The 26516-nt window shown below is 46.4% G+C and overlaps 1 protein-coding gene across 9 annotated transcripts; it reads left to right on the forward strand.

Moving 5' to 3' along the window:
• Positions 1-377: 377 nt before the first annotated feature.
• Positions 378-26414, forward strand: LOC117209554 (PDZ and LIM domain protein Zasp). Of its 9 annotated transcripts, none has more exons than XM_033451710.1 (17): positions 378-812; positions 10631-10782; positions 10867-11038; positions 11124-11260; positions 11336-11436; positions 11777-11939; positions 12391-12603; positions 13995-14180; positions 14271-14370; positions 14646-14792; positions 15388-15441; positions 16243-16369; positions 18993-22776; positions 23427-23613; positions 23699-23819; positions 23911-24026; positions 24136-26414. In XM_033451710.1, the coding sequence occupies exons 1-17, from the start codon at positions 708-710 to the stop codon at positions 24211-24213; spliced, it is 5943 nt and encodes a 1980-aa protein (XP_033307601.1). In that variant the 5' UTR covers positions 378-707; the 3' UTR covers positions 24214-26414. The 9 variants fall into 9 exon arrangements, with proteins under 9 accessions (XP_033307601.1, XP_033307598.1, XP_033307595.1 ...); XM_033451707.1 differs by lacking the exon at positions 11777-11939 and adding an exon at positions 16904-16948 and having other exon boundaries at positions 12381-12603; positions 22626-22776; XM_033451704.1 differs by lacking the exon at positions 12391-12603.
• The last annotated feature ends 102 nt before the right edge of the window (positions 26415-26516 follow it).

Here is a 26516-nt window from a genome sequence, read left to right on the forward strand (position 1 = left end):
GGACGATCTGGCAAGAGCCCGTAATTATCGTTTCTTCTACGTTTGCCCAAGATCGTCTTTCGTCGCGTCGTACTTTTCCACGCATCTACCGTTCACCGATTTTAATCGAAAATCATCGTTCCCCGTGGCCGCGTCATCGTCTCCCGCATCATCGTTGCCCTTTGTATCTAATGGCCGCGATACACAGTCGAAACAGATATATGCATCTCGTTGGTAGTTTCTTTCCTTAGCGCGTGGAAACGTGGAGCTTCCTCTTTGTCGCACCTTCCATTCACTCCCTCCCCGAATAATTCTGGATCGCGGTCTCGTTCCTACCCGCGTGTTAGGTCTCTATCCCTATCCCCGCCCCTGGCCAGAACCGCGGCAAAGCCGAATCGGATGGAAGGAAGGCAGCCAGGCAGGCCCCGCTGCCCGACTGACCGTCCTCGACGTCTGCTGTACCGTACCTTTACTCCGGTCTGCGCGTTCTTCAGGAACGTACGTGCCGTTCTCCCAACCGCGCGATTTCGCCTCGCAAAGGCAGCCGTCAACCGTGACCGGTGCAACGTGCATATTCTGCCTTTAGTTTCGAACTCAGTCGTAACAGATAGGAAATCGGTCTCGCTGACGTATCGACGATCCAGCCAACTTGTTTCGTACTTCTTCGCATTGTTCGTCGCCCATAGAGGATTCAGTTTTTATCAACCGCTCAAAGAAAAGATAGTGATATGGCCCAGCTGATCAACGTCAAACTCTCCAGATTCGACGGATCCCCCTGGGGCTTTCGTCTTCAGGGAGGCAAGGATTTTGGCACACCGCTCGTCGTACAAAAGGTGAGCTTTTTTTTTTTTATCTTAGCCGACATATTCTTTAACGCGTTCGCGGTGTTTACTAATTGCTTGGAAATTTCCAACGTGGATACGTCGCAATGGATCTTTCCAAGTTCGATAGAACGTTAGATGGATAGGAACGCGTTCAATTTCGAACAATCGTGTTTTACGCATCGACATTCCGGTCTTTCAGCGCCTGATGCGACTATCGTGGCTTTCTTCTGGCTATCTATCGATCTGCCCGTTTCAATAAGCGTGAAAAATCGTCAGTCTTTTTTATTACGATTATCAGATAGCTCGGATAAAGCGACTGGAAATCGTTCAAACTTATTGCGCCAATGAATTGTCATTATCGACGTATGATATCGACGTACGACGATAAAGACTTCGTCTTCAACCGATCATTACTATAGGTGTGTTACAAACATTACGCAATTTACAAACATACTGAGATAATTCTTGCGTAGTAAAAATCGGCTATCGTAAAAAAAAACTCGCGTGGACGATAAAATTCAATGAAATTCTATTCAACGAGTAGCTACGCCGATCACCGTGACGTTTAGCGGCCATGACGAAATCTCGAAAATAACAGGAGCCTGAGCTATTTAATTCTTTGAACGTATTCAACGATCACGAGAACTGTCTTTTTTTCGCCATAATGGACTGTAAGTGGGGATTACGTAATAGCCTAACAAACGCCAAATTATTTCACGCGCATCGGTAGAAATCGCTGCCAACTACGTGCGAAACGCGCGGACCGTCGTCGCCACCGTGTTTTGGCGACTAAGCGTACTGTAACACGAGAAGCTTTTGGCTACTATCGCCGTGACTTTCCAGCGAATTTTCAACTTTCTTCGAGTTTACTTCGACGTCGATTTTATTCAATGACTCTAATTACGAAATATCATGCCGGATGTTATGTCGATCGGCGTTGTAAATTTTCCAGCATCTCGGTGTACGTACACGCGTTCGTGTTTATTATCGTTGAGCAAGAGAATACGTATTTTAAGAGCGACCTGTAACGTACGCGATAAATCATCGATCAGGAAATATTTCAACTAACCACCTGTTAACGAAGAGGTGACATATAACTTAAAACACGGTGTGCCTTAAGGGCGCTTTTCGCCAAACGATCGCGAAACGCAAGCGGATTCTGCTCGAACGTTCAACAGTTTTATCTTACAATCGACATTTCGAACTTGGCCTTCTTAGCAGCACGTGCTCCGTTTATTTTATGAGGCCGCAAATACGACGTCCGGCCGCCCTCGAGTTTCTCGGAAAGGAGAGAAATACGAGTTTACCGGTGTCAAACGCTCCCACCCGACGCAATTACAAATTAATCGCGAGTAATTGCTTTAACGAAGTTTGCCATTTCATCGCGGTAACCATTAGCGGGATTTATAGATCGTGCTCTCGCGTTAATCCGACGTCTCCCCGGTTCTTCGACATCGTCAATTTCAGAACGTACGCCTCGCTCGCCGCTTTGTGACAACGACGATCGTCGCCTGTATTTACCAAACCAACCGGTCACTTAGTGGGCCTTAGCGTACGAATCTATTTAAAGGTTATTAGCTGAGTTCATCGGGTAAACATATTCGTAGACTTCTGAAGATGTTTGGCATACCATTGCCTTTTTACGCGTTTGCGCGTTTAAAGAATCGACGAAACAAAATATTTTGAAACCTACGAGAAATAACGGTGAGCGAATATCTACATGGAGAAATAATCGAGGAAGGAACGTTTTTAAAAATCGATGCATCGAAGACGTTCAAAAAGAGAGAAAAAGAGGAGGGAAAAGGAGAGAGGGAGAGAGATAGAGAGAGAGAGAGGTAGCGTCGCGTCGCTGGTAATCCGAGGCAAATTATTTGGGCGTTCTATTTCTAGAAGGTGCCTTTGCGAAACGCGCAAGCCGGGTCGAGCCCCGCTCGCGAAGACAACGACGAAGACGAAGGCAACGACGACGACGATGTCGTCGACGGCTTCGTGCTTCCTGGACCGCGTTGGTCACCGCGAAAATAAATTTTTCGTCGGAGGGAGCGATCTTGTGTCGATCGATAAAAATACCAATCGTCGACGTAGCACGTGCGTCTCCTGCTTGTTCGCTCGAGAAAAAGGGGAGACTAAACGACAGAAGTGTCGGGCGCGATTCACGCGAGACAGAAACGCTCTTATCGACGAGCCGCGACTACGTGAAACTCGAAACGTGCTCGTACGCGTGTAATCTTTTCACTCTGACGAACGATACAGGCGTACGTTTCGTCCGCGAAATTGACAAAGCGAGCTCCGATGTTTCGAAATAAAGAAATCCTTTCGTACATTTTGGCTAAATAACCGCGAGATTCCTCCGACAACGACTAATTTTACATACATAACATACGTAACGTTACAAACATAGACAGAGGTTTCGGTCTCGTAATCTGCGACCAACAGCTGCGCGTATTTGCGCGCGAGTTGCCGCGATTCCGCGGCGACGCGGTCGGTGCAACGTGGGCGCGTTGTTATGCGATATTTCGTTGGCGACCGATGCGTACGAGTCGCATTATCGTACCGAGGAAGGACTCGACATAAATTTCTCGTGTCATTAGCCGATTATAGTGTCACGTCCATAACGCGTTTTATTAACGTTCTTTCTCTTACCGTATCGTTGTAACAACTTTTAATTACAAATCGAGATAACGAGTACAAAGAACATACGCGCATCGTTCAGGGGATAGTCGATATAACTTCTTATCGTTGGCACGGTGGTGGCTCGCTTCGGCGGGGATTACGTTCGATTCGTTCTAGCCTCGTATCGTTTGCAAACGGCGGTCGAACGCGTCGTCGCGCCCACTCGACAAGGCTAGAAACTCGAACGAAAGGAAAAGATACCTTCGACTGCGGGATAATCGTGCGATCGTCTTTAAGGAACGGTTCGACGATAATTGTCCATGTCTGTAATAATACGTTTGCGCAACGATAAAATCGATAACTTAACTACTATGGTCGTTAAACGCGCGGCTACGACATATTATTTTTCCAGTGGTTTCGTATGTTCAAGGTAAAGAGTACGACAATAATATCGCGCAACGATTGGCGTTAACAGGTAGCCCAGGCACGGACAAAAATATCTTTGCATATTGCCTATCCGAGGAAGGCACTTCCTTCCGATAAAGGTTAACACACGAATGTGGCAATAGCTGGGCTTTTGCCAGCCGCGTGGGAAGAAAGCGATTTACAGAATTCGCCGCTGAAAAATGAAGTACCGTGGCATCGCGAAACCAACACGAAGCAAATTATGCATCGTCCCGACTAAACATAGAAGCAAATCTTCGTAAATACATTTGGCAAGAACCGCTTGGAGAACGGGCTGTAGAGAACGAGAAAAATAAACGAAGAAATGGGAATGGAGGGAAAAATGGAGTGAAAGAAAAAGAGGGACGGGGCGGGGGTGGGGAGTGCAGGGGAGGAAAGGGGAACGGCACTGTATCGAGAACAGCGATATTTTTGCTGTTCGATTTTCGTCATTATCGAAAATAAGCCGTCGCGTCGAGTCACCGTTCGTGAATTCTGTTTATGTCTACGAGGCCCGGCTTCGTGCTTAACTCCGTGTTGCACACGGTAAAGAGAACGTAATCGTTGCGCGGCAAAAGTTGTGCGGCCGATTTGTTTACGAGCGATGGCAGAAACAGCGGGGTGCAAACCGCGAATTCGAAGCTGGCGCAGGATGTCGCCAGCTGCCTCGCACCGGCTGCAACCTCGTAATTCCGACGAGCGATAGAAAAAGACACGTAAGAGTTTCCGGCTTTCCACGAAGCCCGCATTCGACGAGATTTGTTCCTCGAAGCTGGGATCAAACCCGAGAAAATAGATCGCCGTACGATCTACCATGCGTAGGGAGAGACGGAGGAAGAGAGCGAACGGCTGTACCAAGATTCGCGAGTATCAGGATCGTAATAAAATGATTTAACGTCTTTCGGAACGAAAACCGTGCTCGAGACTGATATCTGCTTGATAAATCATCATCCGTACACATCGAAGAACTCTGGCATCGTCGTAGCTCTCGTCTAAAGCTTGGCAACCGCTGACTACCTGGCAACAATTGCACCCAACGTTGTTTACCGACCTGCTCGTTATCAGCTCGAATAAACTATTCGATTATCTTCGTTGCTGACCAGCTATCGTACTCGATAGCATCTGAACTATTTGCGTGATTACGTAATTCGTGAAAGCACGTTGACCGAAGTTCTTGCTTTCATGGACCCGAGAAGGCAGAGCGAAATTATCGTTGAAAAATAAATGCTTTAAACTTGGCACAATTGCCGAGAAGATTCAGGGGTCGTGCTCCTCTCGTAAGATGTCAAGAACTCGCAGATAATATTATCTTGGGTTTTTAAACGGTACATCGATCGACAGACTATCCAAGTCCTTTTTATCCTTCTACAAACATCCGAGAAGATTGACATTTTTTTAAAGACGAGGTCGCCGTCGTGGAGGAAAATCCGTGCAAGTTCGTGGGAGTTTTGGCCCGGATTTTCTGGAGATACAGATTCTCGGAGATGTAGAAATCCGTTGCACACGGTACGAAAATACATTTGGCCCATGGACGGGAAACGTCGGCGAGGTTGTCGATATGACAATCGATGTGACATACGGTATTTTCGCAATTCGAACCGCCGCACCGTCCTTTCGTACGCATCGGGAAACGATCTTCGGACAAATTTATATCAACGCGTTTAAAATACGTACGGCTTTTTAATCGTCGGATCGCCCACTCGCCGAGCAACCAGACTTGCTCGCTATACGTTATTCCTTTTACGCGTAAATGCAAATGCAGCCAAGGACACGGGCGCGTAATCGTTAAGTTTGCGATAAAAATACTCGAAACTACTCATCCGCGAATTCTTTTACGGGCTTGCAAACGTTTCTCCTTCTTTTTCAACCTTCTTCGAGACGGCATTGGTAAAAAAAAATTATACGTCCTTTTGTAGAACGATCGTTGGTATTGAAATGTCGTTGGTCGACGAGTCACGTAACGGAAGGACGTTCGCGGAAGCCCGAAGATGCGACACGAAATTTTTTTTCCAATCGGAGCTTCTCTTTCCGGTGGTCGATCGTTGGTCCGCCGGTGCAAAGAGAATTGCTGCGGAGGCCGAAAGGAAGCCCGGCCCGTGGATATTAATAGAGACCGAGGCCCGGTGGCGGACGCCACAGACGAGCTTACACCCGTGGATATAAAAATATCGCTTTTATTTCTTACTGCGCACCCCTCCTCCCAATTCCTCGACTTTTTTACCGTTTTCACGACGCCATGGCGTTCTTTTATCTCGTAGGATTATTGGCACGACGAGTCGCGTGTGCCCTCCTCTCGTCTTGCCACCGTCTTTTCCCCCTGATTTCTATCGGCTCATTTTCACTGGCGCGTTTCTTTTTACGCTTCCTGTGTTCTGGAAATTACCTATCGTTACACGCAACGTCGTATGTACGATCGTTAATTAGCCACAGTTCTGGAGGTAGGCGCGTAATTGGGATATCGTTCGTAACGATCGTCGAAGTCTTTCTTAGAAACGACACGTGAAAGAAAGAGAAACTTCTCGGATATCGCGTTATATAGGATTTTTTCTTTTCCTGTATTGTTCGCGAGACAAATGAGGAAAGCCAGACAAGGCAGAGTGAAATTGTATCTCGATGACGAAGTCGAAGATTTAGGAACGCCATCGTAAATGCCGATTCGATTTCGGGAATGAAGAGACACAGTGGGAGGCAGTTGTGGGAAATTTGCCAAAAGTCAGACCAGAAATCAGTCTTCTGCCGTATGTTTGTCTCTTCTAGAGTAGCACCTCTTGAATTCGTGGGTAATACGACACCCTCGCCGTCGTGATCGCATCGCTATTACGACATCATCGAACTTGAGATTCGCTTGAGAAACGTTTTTCATAGTAGCTGGTGGAACTGTAATCCGTCCGAGAAAAATGCTGTTGCATCGAGAAACATCGCACGTTGCGCGAGTCTATTTCCGCGTTTGAAAATAGCACGCGTCATATCGCTACTTGTATGTCATTGGAGTTCCAAATGCGAACGTCGAATGGAAAACGTAGACGTTGCCGCGATAATCCTAATCGACTACACGCGCTCCTCCGTCGCTTTCTTTATCAACCGACGAAGAAGCGAGGTGAGCTCATTCCGAGTGCTCGCTTCGCGTCATCGACGAGAGAGACTGGCGCATCTTGCGTTCGATTATTCGAGTCGTCGACTCTATGCCGACGATTTTCTCGAGCAGCATCTAACAAGGATCCTTTGTGGCTGACGTTGACGCTCTTCCGGCTCGAGTGTGTCATCGAGCCTAATCACGAGCACCTCCGAGAATCGAATCCACTTTCACGCATACATTGCACTCCGTTTCCTGGTTGCCTTATCGAAACGCGTAATCACTTACTCACCGTTCCGAGAAGACGTCTACGTCTCGTCGCTGTTGTTGTAACGTTGCCGTCGCTTCGTCGCGATTACAGCAAATACGAAGAAGGCGATGAAACGAAGGAAAAGCGAGCGTTCGCTTGGCAGATCAAAATGTATCAACGCGTTTCGACACGGTCGACCGTTTTGCATTACGAAAAATCGTAGAACCTCGGTCTCTAGAGGCACGGACGTCATCGATATTCAGCCTTCCGTAGAAGGAGGTTTACGACTCGGCTACACGCGAACGATACACTCGTCTAGACTCGTTTGCTTGGATACGTACGTACGTACGTATGTATGTTGTTACATCTTGCGCGCGAATAGCATCGTGCAGTTTGTTCGAAAAGATAAGGCCAGATCGAACGTAGGCCGATAATTTCGGCCTGACGTCACTATCTATTTCTTCTGCTTTACCTTAGGACAACAGAGGCTACCGTTGACTTTGCCTGTTCCCGCGGCCGCAAACCATTCCGACCTATGTATGCAGCAATATATAATTAGAGTGGCGCGAGTATTCGCGAATGTGGCAGATAAGTTTATCGGTCTATGCGTCACGACTATGTGGACGAAGTCGCGAGAAACGGGATGATACGATATAATCGAAAACGTTGGACGAACGCAATGGCTTCCGAACGTTTCCAAGTTCCCGCGTCGAGATTCTCGAATACAAAGAATATCTTTGAAATTCCACGCCTGCATTCTACATGGACGAACGCTGAGAGTCGCGTTTCACCGGTAATTCTAATAGAATTCCGACCTCTCTCTCTCTTTCTCTGTTTTCGTCGTATTTTTACACGCTGTTCCATTAGCAGAACGATTAGTACTGTTATTCGATCGCAATGAAATTCATAACGGGCACGACGTTAAAATAGCGAAATAAGAACGAGACGAAGACGCGAAAGTATCGGTGACTTATTTCCATCGAGCGCGTTCCCTTTCATTTGGTCCGATTAAAACCGGTGTCACTGACCGAGGCCCGTTCCCTGTCCACGTTTTTCGAGAGTATTGCACGTATGAACGAGCCTTAAGTCCTCAAAGTGAGAGAAAGAAAAAAGAAGAGAAATGCATTCCAGCATGGAAGGTAGGATGGATCCGTCTCTGATAACCCGCCCATTGGAATGCGTACCTCGTACACCTTGGCGTATTCTCGCTCTCGGTTCCGCTGCATTCAAGTGCATCTACTTGCATCGTCACACATATTTTCGGCATATATTTTTAGATACGTCGTTATTAATAATACGTTCAGTAGCTCCGTAGCTACTAAAGTCACGGATGTTCGTCACAAATACGCGACCCGCGTACTTCGTAACGAGTACGCTTTCGTTCAAGATCACGATACGACGTGTATTAACAGTTTAGCGAGTTTCACTTTCTATCCCGAAGGAAAATAAACCTAGCAGCGTCGATTCGATTCTACGAAATCGTACGTCGACGCTCGATGTAGAGGGAAGCTCGCGTCATTTTCCATTGAACACGCCTGCCGGCCGGTTAATTACGAAATTAGTATACTCCATTACGAGGCGGTCAGGCCAGCAGAGGCAAAGTATACTTTATCCAAAATTGTCAGACGCTATTATTACCCAAAGCATGCGCTGCGGCCCGAGTTGGTGTACGCTCGGAACACGTATGTCCGCGCGTACTCGTTCATTCATCGCGGTTCACGCGGTGGCAGGAGCGTTCGTAGAATGAATACACGGCCTGGGCTCCGATATGTCATACGTATAAGACTATGCTGCATCTTGATGCATTCTAACTGTTGGTTCGGCCTGCTGCTCGAGTATACGTACAAATAAGAGGCGTATGTGTTCGGGGCCTATTTTTAAACCGGTCCGAGACTATTTTTAGAGGCAGGCTTTCACGGTGCCCACCGAGCTTAACCCTGACTTACGTCCACGTCCTACGTTTTCGTGCACCTAGGGACAGAGAAGAACGCCACGAGTTCCTTGACCATTAACCGCGTCTGGCGAATCGGTATCGTTTTTGCTCTGCGGTCTTCTTGCCAGTGTTCACGGAACGCGAAACACCGATGATTCCCCACCCTCGTTCGAACAGCCACGCTGTTGATAATAACGTGCACAGCAAACGTATCCAACTATTACGGCAACAACGATGACGCAACTTCGCATTCCTATTTCTGGAGGCAGACGTGCAAATCGAACAACTCACCCTCTGCCCTGATTTCGTCTTCGTGACGCGAGCTTAAGTACGAAGCCCACACGGCTGATCGTTAAAAACCTCTTGCTCGAGAGCCTACGTGTGTGCGTAAGAATCGGGCCCAACCGCTCTCTTCAACCACTGGAAAAATTATTCGTAGCTCGACAGACTGGAAATAAAAGGAACGTGGCAGCGTGGAAAAAGCATCGTTCTCCGGTGTACGAGATCCGTTAATAAAAATAACGATAATAAATCAACGAACGTACGGGTTACTATTTATAGAAAGAACTAGGGCCTGGATCGGTCTGATGCGCGTCTATTAATTATATTCGATTCCGTCAGAACATCGAAGGAAGAAAGGAGAGACGACGAGAGCCGACTCTTTAACTGTAGGAGGCTCTCTTAATGAGCTTTTCGTTTCGTTTTCTTCCTCTCGAAAGTATCGATTACTCTTAATCGCTGGCCGAAAAGAGATCAAGCGTCTCGTTCAATGGGCAAAAGCAACGAGGCAAAGCGGATCGCGTATCCTCTGCGCATACTGGTTACCAAATATATTAATAGCGTAATTAACTCGCAGCAAAATCACAGTTGAAAGAGTGTGCGAGGTGTTACGCGATAAATTACGATGATTTAAAGCGACTCATTGATCACGCAAGGTAATTCATTTCCTTAATCGCCGGGCGTCTGTTGAACTTGACTAAGGCGAAGAAAGATAAAACTGCGCGATGCATAAATAACGACGATTGGCAGTGTCGCGATTGGGCCGTTCGAACCTCTGGAAAGAATTCTTCACGAAGCGTACTTGGCGATTTCTTCGAGAACGTACGGGCAGATCCGCGAGCGTGAAAGGACGATAATCAAGCATTTAAGCTTCGTGTACGATTAATGAACAGCAAGAAATAAACAGCAGGAGGGTTTTAGATCGAGCAAAAAACGTATTCTTAGACTTCAATAAGGCTCCCCCTGGTTTATCTTCGACGTTCCTGCTCGTGTTCTCAGCGAAACCTTCTTTTTTCGAACGTCCTCGCGTGAATGGATGCACAGTATCCGACATTCGAGGTGTAACGCATGCACTTAAATATAGCGGCTCGAGTCTTCCGAACGTCTCCTCGACGGAGGACAGAGTCTGCGTATCCCTGGAAAATGGGCCACGTATCGACCACTGATTCGTCGGAATTATCATTTTTAGGGAAAAACACGATATTCGTTTGTTGAGTAAACATCGTGCATTGCAGGTTAATACCGGATCGCCGGCGGAAGCGGCTGGTTTGAAGGCCGGCGATGCAGTTATCAGGGTCAATAACACGGAGATGTACAATCTGAGGCACAAGGACGCGCAGGATGTTATCGTGAGAGCTGGCAACAACTTCGAGTTGACCATACAGAGGTAGCAACAGACGCGACTGCGACTCGAACATTTTCCGACCGATCGGTTATTACCGTGAGTTTATCTCGTTACTGTCGTTCGCAGAGGCGGTAGTACCTGGAAACCACACGTGTCTCCGATAAGTTCGGCCCTGCCGTCGCCATCGCCCACCGCAGGGCTTGGCAATATCGCTCCAGTTACGAAGACATCCTTGGCAGCCAAGAAACAAGATGGATCGCACATCGGAAGCGGTCACAACTTCAGTCCAAAGCCATTCGTTAGTGTCAATTGGTTAAAGAAGCGGAGAATCTTCGGACGCAACACCAAAAACCATCTAACGAACGTTTATTCGCGTGTTGCAGCTGAATGGAACGGGAGACGGTTCGATCAAATCTATAGTTAACAAACAGTACAACAGCCCGGTGGGTATATATAGCGAGGAGACTATCGCGGAAACTCTTTCGGCGCAAGCGGAAGTTCTAGCCGGTGGTGTGCTTGGGTAAGATCTTCTACGATAGAACGTAACCATTGCAGGAATAGTTTTGTTTACGGTAACAGAGCCGATTGTTTGCAGGGTGAACTTTAAAAAGAACGAGAAAAACTACAACGCGGAGAACAGCGAGGTATTCAAGATGGTTCAGGAAGCGGACAAAGAACCAAAGACGCCGGAACCCGGTTAGTAGTTAATCGCGTTTAGAAATTCGAATAGCAAAGAAACATACATCGACGCCTCTTAGATTCGTGGAATTCTGTCGAATTATCGAGAACGAATTCGAGTTTACTTCTGTCTTGTTATTAATAGTCGAACGTCTTATGCAAAACGAAGCTAAGAAAAATCTCTGGAGAGTCGTAACGTAAGTGAGCTAACGGTAGTGGAGCGCAAAGCGTGGAACAAACGTTTCTTAAAAGGAGCGTAACGCGCGATAAAGAGTCTCTCTCCAGTGATTTTTCGACTGGATCAGCTGGCTCCAGTTAGTCTGGTGCATGCCGGTACGATAACTTCTTTGCGAAATAGCGGAGCCAACTGCGCAGAGCGGCGTGATTACGCCGTCTTCGCCGGCCCTGGCAGGACTGAGGCCAGTCTCGGCACCCGAAACCAAGCAGCAGCAACCGTCGACGCCGCAATCAAGCCTTCCACCTGGACAGAACATTTGTGCCGAATGCGAGAGGCTCATCGTGTAAGTTCGCGCCGAGGCGCATCGTCCCCTCGGTCGTTACTTTATTTCTTTCAGACCGGAGACATCGAGAACGAGAAAGGAAATAGGACCGTGACGATTCTAATAGTTGCAGCGACCACGAAACCATTTCCTTTCGACGCACGAAAGAAGAGAGCGGCGCGGTTATGCTCCGATTTCTAACGTCGAATCGGATTTTCTGAACGATAATTCTCCGCCGTCTTAAATTGCAACTGGCAGCAGAAAATTCGTCCTCGTTATATTATAAAGAGAGATCGTATCAGAAGTATCCGATACGATTTAGAAATTCGTTCACGCGCAGGATAAGAGATGACAGAGAATGTTCCCACGGAGAACAATTCGCTCGTTAGTTGTTCGCGGCTATTAGACAAATTTCTCGTATTGGTCGAGTCACAGTACGGTTTCTCTACTTCCATGTCGTAGTACCTCCGAGAACAGAGTTTTACTCGTCGGTGAGCCATGCCGTTGGCGGAAGGGCCACTTCGCCGAGATCACCCACGCCTCTATTTCATGCCCTGCACGGTATACCGGCCGTCAATTACAATGAAAGTCCGTCGTCGAAACGTCAAGTGCAACGACAGGAGTCCTCTTCTTCCTCCCCGGCGTCATCGGTTGTTCGTTGTAGCAACTGCGACCGAGTTCTCGTGTAACTACATATTTACGTGAAATCCTCTCTTCCCTTGCACGGTCGAAATGGGCCGGAGAATTTTAGCTTCTCGACGATATGTCGCTTCTATTAAGTGTCTCGCCCGTAAAAAAAAAAAAAAAAAGTAATGTCACGTATGTGGGTGTGGGTGGGAACGAGCTCGCGATTCCGTGATATTTTATACGATCATTCGTCCAAGTATTTTTGTAGCAGGACTTTTTGCTTCTTTCATTCTTTTTTGTGTCTCGTTGCGAATCGTGACTCTCGTTCCTAACGTGACGTTCTTGGCCGGACAAAGAGTACGCAAAAATGATGGCCGCCTTGATTTTGCTCGATTGTCGTACGCTAGTATCATCCCGAAACGCTTTTCGACTAAGTAAAACGAGAATGTGCGTTTTCCGCGTTCGTCCATCGTAAATCGATGATCCGATATATATCGATGTTTGTAAACGTGCACGTTTTGTCGCTATGTATTTTGAATGGAAGCACAGAATCTGTCTCTCTCTCTATCTATCTATCTATCTATCTATCTATCTATCTATCTATCTCTTTCTCTGTCGCCTCTATCGTCGTCAGTATCGCTCCTTGGAAAAAGGACGTATCCTTTTATTCGCGATTCTCATTACTCGGCGGAAAAGTGTGGAAATCATTGGCAATTGTGAGAGCTTCTCTTGCTTAATTTTCATGGGAATTGATTAGCAAGATTTACGTATGTCTGATCATTCTTCGACCACCATCGCATTTCTTCGACTTGTCATTAGCATTCTATGCGTTATCTGACGAATTGTTCTGGTTACGTAGTCACCAGGATGGTATAAACTATGCTTTCGATGTTGTGACTTTTCTTTTTTGTTTTTGAACGTGTTTTTTCCTTTTTTGTATAAATGTTGTGTTTTTTTGTACGTATTTTCAGTACTTTTTGTCAACATATCTTTTTTGCAAACCTCTTACGCCCTTTTTGAGAAATCGAACATCTTCTAAACGTTCCGTGAGTAACTTTCGCCGCGCTTTACGAACATTTCACGTTGCGTCGTTCGATACGCATACATATTTTCAAGTATTTCGTGCAATTTTTCCATCGAGTCAAGCACACGTTATTTTCGTGAAAGAGTATGCAAACGGATTAACTAAGACTCATTTCACATAACACGGCATCGCAACCACGAACAGACGTTAGTTTTTGAGAAACACCACGATACAACGTGACAACCCCTGTGTTCTCGGCCTCTCTCGTCGAGGTATCGAATCCCGCCCCCCTTTTTTTTTCTTTCCCTCTGAATATTTAGATGAAAAACTCGTGGCACATCCGACAACAATGCACTTTGCACCTATTAAAACGATCAAACGGATAAAGATATATCGTCACCTTAATCGGACATTCTCTTCCGCAGGGGTGTGTTCGTAAGGATCAAGGATAAAAATCTTCACGTAGAGTGTTTCAAATGCTCCACCTGTGGCACCTCCCTGAAGAACGTCGGTTATTACAATATCAACAACAAACTGTACTGCGACATTCACGCGAAACTAGTCGCCAGGCAAAATGCACCTGCTGGCATGGTTCCAATTACCATACCACCGTAAGTATTATATCATAACGACACGAAACCTATGGAATAACGATGGAAATATGCGGAGAATTTGAATAAAGTGCCAATTAAATGTCACAGAGGCGGAAAGGCTCCTGCGAGCACGATTTCCGCTGCGCTCGCCAATGCACCGTTGTCTCCACCTTTGAGTAATCACGCATCATCGCCCCAACCATTCTCCGTAAGTATTTTTCGCCTAATCGCGTCCTCGTATCCACGTTTTTCCTTTCTCCTACGTGCCTCCTATATAGTTTCGAAATATCGCATCCAATTTTGCTTGTCGCGCTCGCAAATGACACCGAGTTGATCGTTTGTTCGCTTCGATCTTGCCTGATATCTCGGGGCATCGTTCTTTCCAATCGACTTGATTTTATCGAATTTCAAAGAATCTAGGAAGACAACAGTTTTAAGACGATAACACGTGTGGTGTTTGCTTGGCACTAATTGCTTTTCCAGGCTTACAACCGTACGAGTCCCGATTACGGATTCCCGAATTCTCAGCTATCGTCCCCGAATAGGAACGGCTGCATCAGCAACGACAACTGCCACTGGGAATCGAAAACGTTTACGAGCACGATCACCATTCAGACCGGTTGTACAGAGGTTAGGCAATACCGGTGATTTTTATCCGACAGTAAGACCGTCGTTAAATCTCCGACATTCTCCCGAGATGTTACCCAAACGTTCTCCGATGCGAACGACGATTCATCGAGTCTCGATCGGCATCGTCGATCGCGGTTTCGTCGTCGACGAATTCAACGATACTTGGACATCCGAGAGATCTTGTCTCTGAGTTAAATTCGAAAGTAAACAGTCGTTCGAAAGACGCGGCGAACGAAGCCAAGAAGGAATACGTATCGATATAAAAAACCAGATCGAGCGAAATAGAAACAAGAAAACACAGTCAATGTTCGGCGAGAAAAGAGATATGAATCACTCGGATGATATTCATCGTTGTGATATTCGACCTGATCGTCCTTCCGATGCGCTGTGATGTACTTGCCGATAGTAAACGCAAGAATAGGTTTTGTCAGTCGAAAATCTGAATTATTCGCGTCGGCGACGATTATTTCGAAGCTGTGACTAATTAGCCTGGCGCGACTACGAGTGTGCGTGTTGCCTCGACTCTGCCACGAATCTCTCCCCTTTTTAATTGCCACTTCCACGTGACATGGTTCTGTCGTTTTATGTATTACAGCCCACCCGCCTTGGCACTTCGCCCGTCAATCCACCCAGTTTCCGATCAGTGCAGGTAATGTCCCAACGCGACTCGTCTTAAACGTCTCACACTCGAAACCTTACGCTCGGTAAGGTACGTCGTTAGCGATCCGATGAAAATCACGCTGTCCGCGGTGCCGCTGCTTTGAATACCAGATATGTTCTCCAGAGAAGTACGTCGAAAAGTTTAAACGCAAAGAAAAAGAAAGAAAAAGAAGGTCGACGAAATCCTTCGCTGTGTGATTCGAGCATGGAGAATATATCGCGAACGTTGTGCTTGAATTCGTAACTTTCCGTTGAGTTCGTGATTTAGTGCGCGAAAGGGTAACGTCGCTGACACCATGCTTTCACTCAAAGTTGTCGCTTTTTTGCAGAGAACGATGCCAGCGTGTGGAGAAAATTTCACTACGATCGCGATCCTGCGCGATTGCTGAGATAAGACCGTGTATATTCTGTTCTTTTTTTCTTTTTTTTTTTTTTTCTTCTATTGTGTGTCGATGCAACGTGATGTCAAGGCAGCGGCGAATATAATTGTTATCAGTGTTCGTCGTTCGTTTCTGACGCTAATCGAAATTCTCGACTCGTTACGTAGACGCTAGTTTATTAAACGTAGCAATATGCATCGCATTTGTCATGTTGTTTGCCACGACGCCTCACTAATCTCACATCTAACGAAATTCTACGTGTACCTTCGTTGTTATTTGTTGAAATGCAAAACGTCATTGTCCGTTAATTGTTCCGATCACACAACCATATTGTTAATCGTATCGTTGTACTATGATCGTGCTTTGATCGAACAAGAACGATAAATAATCGAGTATCTTCTATCATGCAGGCTCCAGCATCGAACAATTTAATTGGTCCTAAACCCTTCGGAGGATCGAGTACTACTATATCGTCACCACCGCTAGCGAATACAGGAAATAGCACTCTACCACGACCTCAGAGTCAGACTGTGACCGGTAAGTTTCTTTCTTCGTAATACATCGCGGTTAGACTCGCGCTGAAGAATCACGAGGGAAAAGTGACCACGAGAATCGTCGAGATCGCCGTTTAGACGTACGTGAAATCGTTCTTCCATCTTACGACTTGTCATTACATAATTGACGATCGCGTTATGTAACTGCGTTCCTCGTTAAAACGGAAAGAGATCTATAAAAAGGATAAGACGAAAGAGATAAAAGTTGAGCTCCTTCTCCGTAGTAGCATGATTTTAGAAGTACCTCTGCTTTTCGCCTCGACTGTTACGTGCATGAAATTCCGCGTCGCGACGCCAGCATTCTAGCGATAATTACGACAGGCACGCCAGAGCCATGTCAACCCGGAACGCTAGCAGGAAACAAAAGCGGAAATTGCGGTCGTATAAATTACCGATGACAAGCTCGACTTTCTCGTTTGGTATCTGGAGGAACGATCTCTGGTCGATCGGTGTAATCCTAATGGCGGGACCCGCCTATTATCCTTGGCCTCACTGTGTCTTCGATTGTTGCAAATAGGTCTCTTCTCGGTACTACCAAAGCCAAAAAATGTGCCCTTCAGAGGTACGACGATTAGATCCAAATCCTCTGACCGAGTTTCTAGCTTTGGCTAATATGCCCCATTTGGCTTGTGTCCCTCGCATTATCTTTTTTTTTCCGTCTCTCTCTCTCTCTCTCTCTCTCTCTATCTATCTATCTATCTATCTATCTATCTATCTATCTATCTATCTATCTCTATCTATCTATCTATCTATCTATCTATCTATCTATCTATCTATCTATCTATCTATCTATCTATCTATCTATCTATCTGTTACTATTCGCAACTCCGTTCATTGAAGCGCGTTCACGACGATCGACGGATCATTCGAACTATTTGCCGTCACGTTTCTGTCGTTTGCAAGCTCTCTGTCGAACTTTGCTTTCATCCGCTCGTCGTTTTCACGACGTCGACGACGATTTCTGAGGGCTGCGACATTTCATTCTACATCGCGAGACATTCTCGACGATCACGGTCGTCAGGGTGACACGTTTATTTGAACTTCGATCGAGATCGTGGTGGGTCCTATGGAGCAACGACGATGCAGGCTGATCGGAAAGAAAACTGGGACGACTGAATTCGAGACCTAAATAGCGTATAAATGAGTCAAGTCTGTTTCGATAGAAAGATCTTACGTAACGATGAAGAGACTTCGATAGAGACTACTATGTGTTATTTTTCGCGATGGTATCTCCTCTGTATAAATACTTTTTATTTTTTTCTTATACTACTCGCACGTACGATATTGATAGCGAACGATATTCTATACGAGCGAAAAGAATGGCTTAGAAATCGGAAATCGAATTGGTACTTCGATTAAAAGTCATACTCCGTTCATGCTCCTCCAGACATAATTTTTTCTTTTCTTATCTTTTTTCAGCCGGTCCATCTTTCAACCCGAAACCCAGACCTTTCTCCCTCACATTCGCATGAGTCGGTAGCTCTCAGCTACGCCGTCGTCGTCTTCGTGCTGACAGCCGAATCGAACAGTCCAATTCTATGCAAATAACTATTTACGTTCGATGCTCGCGATTCTTCTTTAATCTCGAATACAACGATTCGAAACGGGATTAGAATTTGTTCAACGTTCACCAATTGTTCGGTTCTCTGTTTTATCGATCGAAAGAATCGGTGATTTCGAAATTAAAAAGATCGTGACTCGAGCCGTGTATTATTGTCGACAAATGATTTTCTCGTAAAGTGTTGAGAACTTACTGCGATTGCGAAATAAAGCGATAGTTAAGCCGAACAAGCGCTCTTCGCTCGATACATGTTGTTCCCTTTACCACTTCATGTCACACACATACATATTACGATACATAGACGTATACACACGTACACGCATCTTCAAGATCCTCCAAAGTACCGTTGATTAACTACATTTTTTCCTAGCTTCGCATCGACTCCTTCGAGGTGCACTCAAGGTCGAGATGCTAACCCACAGCGCTCGAAATTCGTGTTCCCTTTTTTTTTTTTACGATCGTCTAGAGATGCGATTGATCTTCGAATCTGTAGATCGTTCAATGACAGAGTGTTCGAGTGGCGAATGATTTTGGAGAAGTGCGTCTGCTCACTCGTAACGCTTAATTAACGCGTTGATCAATCGCTTTAATCACGAGCTTTGGTTTTTCATCGCTTGAACGCAGCCAGCCGATCACGAAAATGTGTAACTTCCTGATCCTGGCTATCGTTCGTTATCTTTTTTCATTCTTAAGCTGCGCTTCTTTTTATTTAGCATCCTGGACGTGCCCGCGATCCAGTAGCCCATTATCTTTTCAGTTAAATATTCGATGATCGTCAACATGAACTTGCTTTACGATAAAAGGATCACGGGCACGTATCGGTCAATGTGCTTCTTACTCACAGCTGATTTCTTTGTTTTTCTTTCGTTCTTTCTAACACGCCCCAAAACTCCCACCTACCGCCTGTGTTATCAAACGCGTGTGTCAAACGTTTTGTGTGCCTCGTGCAATCTGATTTCCGTTTGCTCGCTTCCGACCGTGCACCCGGCAAAATTCCATCGATCTCCCTCCTGCGGAACGATCCCGTGAAACATCATGATCCCAGAAAGCTCGACGGAAACCCACGAAAAGTCCTACTATTACGAGATCGTCGAGGACACCAAGACCGAGTACCGTCCCAGCTCTGTAAAATCGAAAAGCCTGACCTGGCCGCCCCCAAAGCCGATCGAAGATATTACTTATCCCACTGCCAGTCCTTTGTACATCGATCCTAATCCTGCCCTCGATCGAAGAAGTAGACAAGCGGTAAAAGAAAAAAAAGCCTGCATCGAGGCCTGCGAGAGGGCGCTGACAAGGAAGAGAGACGAAAGCACAGATAGGGAGGTGGAGAGGGTCACGAAACAGTGCTATCGCTTCGAGGAAGAACCGATGGATCGAGTCAGTTGTCCAGGTCCAGCGTATAGAAAGGTGGAGCTGGTGGAGATCACCGGCAAACAGTCGAGAGGCGAGGTAACATCGAGACCAGGCTCGACCGACGGTGTCAGGAGATCTCTGACGCCTACCAGAATCGTTCAGCCTATACCAAAACCATGGACAGCCACCGTTACGACAGGCAGCAATCTGTACGAGCAGACTTACAGCGGGGTCGAGCCTCCCAAAGTGTGCAAGAAGTTCCATCAGAAGGAAATCTGTCAGGAGGAAAGGATATGCGAGAGGAATCAACCATTTCGGGAAGAGCATCGTTCGTACCGGGCGGAAATTTGTAGACGCGAACAGACTATCTGCGAGAAGCCGCCGCTGCCGACACAACACGTGGTAAAGCAAGAAGAAGCGAAGGAGGAGACGACCGAGATCGACAAGGAGGTGATAGATTTGAGACCGGCGGACGAGATCGAAGACGAAGGCACCGTAGGAATCAAAGGAGAACACGACTTCATAACGGAGACGTCGGAAGAAGATGTCGATGGAATGCACGTGAAGACGAAAATGACTTTAGAGAAAACTGTCGAACCGTCACCGATGCGACCCGATACCCCGATGGTGGAGGAACCTAGAGAGGAGTCCAGAGAGGAAACAACGGAGGAAGAAACGGTGGAAAAAGAAGAAGAAACTTACACGAGAAGGACCACCACTCAGGTGGAAAGAGACGTCGAGGACGCTGAAGAAAAGACGGTCGTTGAGTCTGCCGAAGTGGTCACCTCTGCCGTGGATGTGCAGCAAATGGTAGAGAAAGCGAAACAGGAAGAGGAGGAGAGAAAGCGGGAGGAGGAGGAGGAGGAGAGACGTAGGCAGGAAGAGGAAGAAAGGAGGAGACGAGAGGAGGAGGAAGAAAGAAGAAGACGGCGAGAGGAAGAGGAGCGAAAACGACAGGAGGAAGAAGAACGAAGCAGACACGTGACTTTCGAGGAGGGTGAGGAAGAAGTGGAAGAAGTTCGAGAACAACCTCTGGGAAGGACGGTCGTTCGCGAGGAAAGAGTGACGGAAGCCGACAGCGACACTCCCGGACGCAAGAAGCTCATCAAAGAGACTTACGAGGAGATCACGGAGGAAGTGTTGGTTCAAGAACGCGTCAGAAGAAGATGCATCGAAGATGAGCGCAAGAAGAGTTTAAGAGAACAGGTACAGGTCCACAAAAGTCTGAGGGATCAACAAGCGCCGAGGGATCGACGCGTATGCTCCAAGTATCCTCCGGCCCAGGAAATCATGGAAACGAATAAAAAACGCGTTCAATTTATGAAGCAGACTGATACAGGCCCGAAACCGATACCTCATTCTGCCCTTCAGAATTCGACTCCTAAAGAGTGGAAGTCTGAAATGGTGAACGCTCTAACGACCGCGCCTGATCGACCATACACGCCTCTCAGTACGTCTTCCAGCAGCGTAAAGGAAGTGTACACGGAGGAAACTATATACTTGGACCATAGGTGTCGACCTAAACCGCCCAAGAAAGAACTTCGACCGATTTCTCCGTTTCAGGAAGCACTCACGATCGCTCCGGAACGACCGTACACGCCTCTTAGTCGCGAGATCGGACCCGAGGACCAGAAAATCGCCAGTCGTTCTCAGACACCCTCGCTTTACCCGGACGGAAGCGCTCATTGTCCTCCCGCTGATATCTTATACGGCGAGGGAAGAAGCAGCCGAACGGAACCTCCGCCTAAACCGTGCACTCCTCGACCTTTGCCTACTCCTCCGCCTGATTTTCGTCTGAGAGATACTTCCCCATCTCCGGTGAGATCGCGACCTCAGACGCCGAGTAGCAAAGTTATAACCGCTTCTCTGAAGAAACCAGACACTATTCCGTCGTACCAAAGAAATTTAGTGGCCATGAGAAGAGGTGCGGTTGAAAGTCACACGTATGTGCCGAGCAGAACTCCGACTCCAACTCCAGGAAGGTCTAAATCGCCTGCTCAAGGACCTCCGGAACCTCCTCCTTGTTACGTGAAGGCTCACGCACCCAGAATCAGAGAAGATCCTCCACCTACGAAGCGAAGTTCGATACATTTCCCTACTAAAAAGAGCGTGTCTTATAAAGTAGACGAGGACACCGACGACGGGCATAGACACGCCGAGTACGCCGCTTCCAAGACCGTAGACTTCGACGAAAAACGCACCGACGATCCAGGCAAAGAACCCACGGACGCGGTTCATGCTCAGTATCAAGAGAAACGGTACATGACCAGCGAGGAAACGAGCGAGGAGAAGAAATCGGTGGTGAAGAGATCGCTCGAAGTCACCGAAGATTTCGAGAGATGCGAGAGAAGAGTTCCAGCTAGGCCTTTGCCAGAGAGAACAGAACCACGAGAGAAACCACCTAAAGGCGTATGTGCCATTAGCAGAACGAGTCCCTCCAAACCTTCGCTGCTCTGTCCCATGGTCTCGAAAACGGAAACGAGCTCCGCTGTTCAGCCAGTTTACAGCAGCTCGACGGAAGTGCGTCACGTTAGTTACGGAACTCCAGCATCGAAACCCTGTCCAGACACCGGTGTAACGGTATTACCTTGCAAAGCTCACTCCGATCAAGGTACCAAAGCAGGCGTGGTAGTGGTACCGTGCGAAGGACCGAATACCTCTTGCCAAAAATCAGGCGTATGCGTGGTCCCAACTGCCGATCGCTCGGGAGTGTGCGTTTCGCCTTGCTTTGGCATGAAAACTGGAACCTGTGGCCAACCATCTGGTCGCTGCGGCCGGGAATCTGCCTGCGAGATCGATATTCCGAACTGTCCAGAGAGCGGAATCTGCGTGTCACCGTGTCCCGACGGATCCGTTTGCGTGGCACCCTGCTCCAAACCTTGTCTACCTTCATCGAGGGCAAAGCTTCCTTTCCCGCAGATCCCTCTACCCTACGAGGACACTTCCACTGCCTGCTCTCAGAATAAAAACTCCTTCCAGCCTATCCACAAGCCTCGCACTAATTTGAGTGGGCAGCTCGCACGACTGACTGCCAAAACTGGCCAGAACGTTCCCACCGTGCAATTGTACAAGCCCGAAGCTCAGAGCCAAAGCCAAAAGCAAAGCTGCAGCGAGACTAAGAGTTATTGCTGCACAACCCAAAGCTATTGTCGTTCCACCGAAACCCGTTGCCAGTCAGGTGATCAATGTTCGATTAACAACCGTTGTCAAACCGGAAATCAATGTGGAACCCAAAATTACTGTCAGGACGGTATCCATTGTGAACCCTCTAGTAATACCCACAGTTTAGTAGACCCACCAAATTTGTCATCCCACCCGGATCTAGGTACCGGAGTCGGTGGTCTCGGTGGTGCCGGGTCGAAGAGCGGAACTTTCGCTGGTAGCAGCGCGCCAAAGCGAGGAAGGGGCATCCTAAATCAAGCAACTGGACCGGGATCACGATTGCCCCTGTGCGCCTATTGCAACTCTTACGTCAGGTACTCCCCCTTTGTTGTTAGGTGTTCCGTTTGTTGTTTTTTTTCAGTGTTTGCCGCATCCCCCTTTTATATTTTCTGTTCTCCGTCATCGAACGACGACGGTTGAGTCGCTTTTCTAGCTCCTCGTGTTTTAAATATCGATCCATCGACATGCGCTTGGGAAGGGACTATCTGACTGATGATGTTTTTAAACACTTTGTTGGACAGAGTTTGGCTACACCTTCATTGTGTACAAATTTGATCCGATCCTCTTATCAGGAGATACCGTTAGATTAGAAAGTCGGTGATGTTTGCTTGTAAATACCAAAGAACGTCTGCAGTGCGTTACAATTTACGAGTATTGTTTGACAAAACTTGTTTTGTTTGGTTGTCTAATAATAACTTTAATTCGTTATCCTGTTCTGACGTGATTAACAATGTTCACTTGTTTGCACGATGTTAACAGCTAACGAAGAAAATACTAATCACAAGTCAAATGGTCTCGTCGTAAAACCAGTGTGCTGTAAAAACGACAAAGAGTGCATAAGGTTCGTAAAATAGTTGTCTTACGGGCAATCGTTCTTTGCTGTGCTACGTCTTGCTTCTTTCGTATCAAAATACTAGCTTCCATCAGCGGCTTGGAAAAATGTGTAATCATCGCGATTATTTAGGGGACCATTCATCACCGCTTTGGGACAAATTTGGTGCCCCGATCATTTCGTCTGCGTAAACACCCAATGTCGTCGACCTCTCCAAGATATCGGCTTTGTAGAAGAGAAGGGCCAACTCTATTGCGAATACTGCTTCGAACGTTTCATCGCCCCATCTTGCAACAGATGCAACAACAAGATCAAAGGCGTAAGTTTTTCGCAAAAGCTGTTTAAATCTGTATAACGTTAGCTTAGAAACTCATCGGTTTATCCGTTTATGGTTATGACTCTAGGACTGCCTGAACGCAATTGGAAAACATTTCCACCCTGAATGCTTCAAATGTTCCTACTGCGGCAAGCTGTTTGGCAACAGTCAGTTCTTCCTAGAAGAAGGATTGCCCTACTGCGAAGCTGGTTGGTTAAATGTTCTCAATTCTTCACTTAAAGAGCCAACCTGAAAGCAAACACGTTAAAAAATTGAATTTCCTTTTACGTTATTGCGCAGATTGGAACGAATTGTTCACGACGAAATGTTTCGCGTGTGGATTCCCAGTCGAAGCTGGAGATCGCTGGGTGGAGGCCCTGAACAATAATTACCATAGCCAGTGTTTCAACTGCACGGTACGCAATTAGTGCGAGAATGCTTCTCGAAATAAACCGATCGATCTCTAGCGGAGAAAGTTAAAGAAACGTATTTTATTCGTTAACGGTGTGTATCTGTGTGTTACAGATGTGTAAGAAGAATCTGGAGGGCCAAAGTTTCTACGCGAAAGGCGGTCGTCCGTTCTGCAAAAATCATGCACGTTAAAACGATTGATTCTTCCGTTCTAACGCACGAGGAAAAAAAAGGGGAGCGTGGAAAGAAAGGAGGAAGGGGGCGGGGGCGTTGGAAAAAGAAATAGGAGAAACGAAAAATATTACAAAGAAAACGCGTATCTTAGCTTTACGAGCACGTATTCTTTCTGCACAAATTATAATTTACCGTGATTACTTCTTGTTCTTGTTGTATGTTTTCGATCGACGACAACTAACCCAACGAATTGACGCTGACAAGACCGTCAAATAACCGTAGGACGATTTGCGAATATATTTATTTACGAACGAATCTAATTCTATCGATTAATTGCAATTTCCCTGATATTCGAATATCTTCCGCTGCTTAGAGTAGCAGGACACCTCGAAGTCGGCAAAGTCGATCGAAAATTAGAAACAGTGTCCTTCGTACTTCGAGGATCGCAGTCCCAGAACGATCACGTTCCTCGAATTGCCGTGATCGGCCACGCTCGTGCTCACTTACGATAAATACTATTTACATGCGCCCATGTAACTACCTAAGTAATTATACCGACAATTACATATTCAGCTACGTTCGGCCAAAATGACAATTATCGCGTCGACGATTATCCATGCCATAAAGTCGTATCCTCGCGACAAATAGTCGCGACTCGGTATCGAACCGACTTTATAGGCTGCTTGGTAATTAATTCCAGCGGGGAAAGGGGAAAAATCTTCGTCAGAAGCGAAATACAGTCGCGTAATTCGTGCAATTCGTGCTTCCGATTTCGCAGATTAGAGACTCGCTTGAACGAAAGTACAGAAGAAGAACTTCCTAAGAGGTCATTGCGTCGGCAAAGTTCCTCGAGTTTCGCTGCCTCGACATTCCACGACTAATTGGTGGATCAAGCAGCCGTAAGATATCGATGAGACGCGAACTCCTTGTGCCTTGCGGTTTCGCTTGCGGCGAGTAATCACGTTTCCGTGGCGAACAGGTCTCAAATACCTCGTAAAATCGTTGCCGCAGAAAATTCTGCAACGATACAATAAACACGCCGACTTGGTCTCCTGCTCGAATCACGCAAAGGTCATCCAAGCAATTAGTATTACTGGCATTATCGCATATTTCGCATTACCAAGGTGTATCCAACACGAAAATGTCGGCTTAATCCTTTGAAGATTCGAAGAGGATTAGCTGTCGATGGAAACTGTGACAAGCAACCCTCTTGCGATCTAATTGCCAATGATTCAAAGTATGCGGAAGATAAAAGCTGCGATACATTTGTCCCTGATTTCGGAAATTTTCCAATTTCGATAAATTTCTCGTGATTATTGGACTGTCTAAGTTGATCACTTCTTAATGTCAAATTTGAAATTCAACATCTAATAATATACGGATACCTGACTGGTGATTCTGCGTCGTAAGTCACAACGAATATCTATGGTACACGTGTGGATTACCAATGAACGATAGAGACACTTGTCAAAATCTCCATACATGCGAATTTCGCCGTAAATCATCCAGCGGAACTATGCCAGTCTGAAATCAGGCGATCGAGAACGAGCGAAATAACAGGCTCGATTTTCTTCCAGTCGTTTAGTCGGCCAATCGTTTCACCAAGAAGGTAGTTTTAATTTTGACGATTCACGTTTGCAAAGCTTGCGTAAAATCGAACAAACGATCAGACACGTGGAAAATACGCTTCTCGTTCTACTTGAATAGATTTTAAGTGTCTAAGTTTCAGGATATGCGGCAAAATTAAAATACGAAGAAAAGATTGACTTCGAGAATCGAGAAATTCTCGCTTGATAGCAATTGCCATGTAATATTTTAGAAAAGGTTACCGATTTCTGTGCCATTATTACAGGCTCGTGTCGTATAGTAGCTACGATAAGATGATATATTAGGTAGCGAAGCTCGCAAATCGGAGGGAAACGTTTAAGCGTACATTGTTAATAATTTAGTGAGTAAGAACACGCGGTGTTCGCGCAATACGTTGCGTAAACGTGCAAGAAAAATACCGAGGAACCAATTCGATCGAAAGAATGTCCCTTCGATCCTGAAAAGCAATCCCAACGTTCGATGTTCGATCGTGATAGACCGATGCAATATCATAACGGGCGCAATTTACGATTAGTATTAATATTAATCAGATCGACTACTAGCTGAATATCGCACGAGCTTCTGTATCCGTGTTACGTGTTGCTTACAATAAACTAAAATGTTCATGTAAATTATTGTCCAGGTGTTTCTTTCGTATCCATTTCCCAAAGGGATCTCCGTTTGCCAGAATGATCTCGACGACGGATCTAAGATAGCCGCGAGCTAAGAAATAA

The sequence above is a fragment of the Bombus bifarius genome, unplaced genomic scaffold (genome assembly GCF_011952205.1).
Source record: "Bombus bifarius isolate JDL3187 unplaced genomic scaffold, Bbif_JDL3187 scf7180000008178, whole genome shotgun sequence".
In the NCBI taxonomy this organism is placed as follows: domain Eukaryota; kingdom Metazoa; phylum Arthropoda; class Insecta; order Hymenoptera; family Apidae; genus Bombus; species Bombus bifarius.

What these genes read in the sequence shown, in the direction of transcription:
- LOC117209554 (XM_033451710.1), top strand. Translation starts at nt 708, where the DNA reads ATGGCCCAGCTGATCAACGTCAAACTCTCCAGATTCGACGGATCCCCC. An exon ending in CCAGTTTCCGATCAGTGCAG is followed by an intron (nt 15,442 to 16,242) that starts GTAATGTCCCAA and finishes TCTATCATGCAG; the next exon opens with GCTCCAGCATCGAACAATTT. An exon ending in ATTGCCCTACTGCGAAGCTG is followed by an intron (nt 23,820 to 23,910) that starts GTTGGTTAAATG and finishes GTTATTGCGCAG; the next exon opens with ATTGGAACGAATTGTTCACG.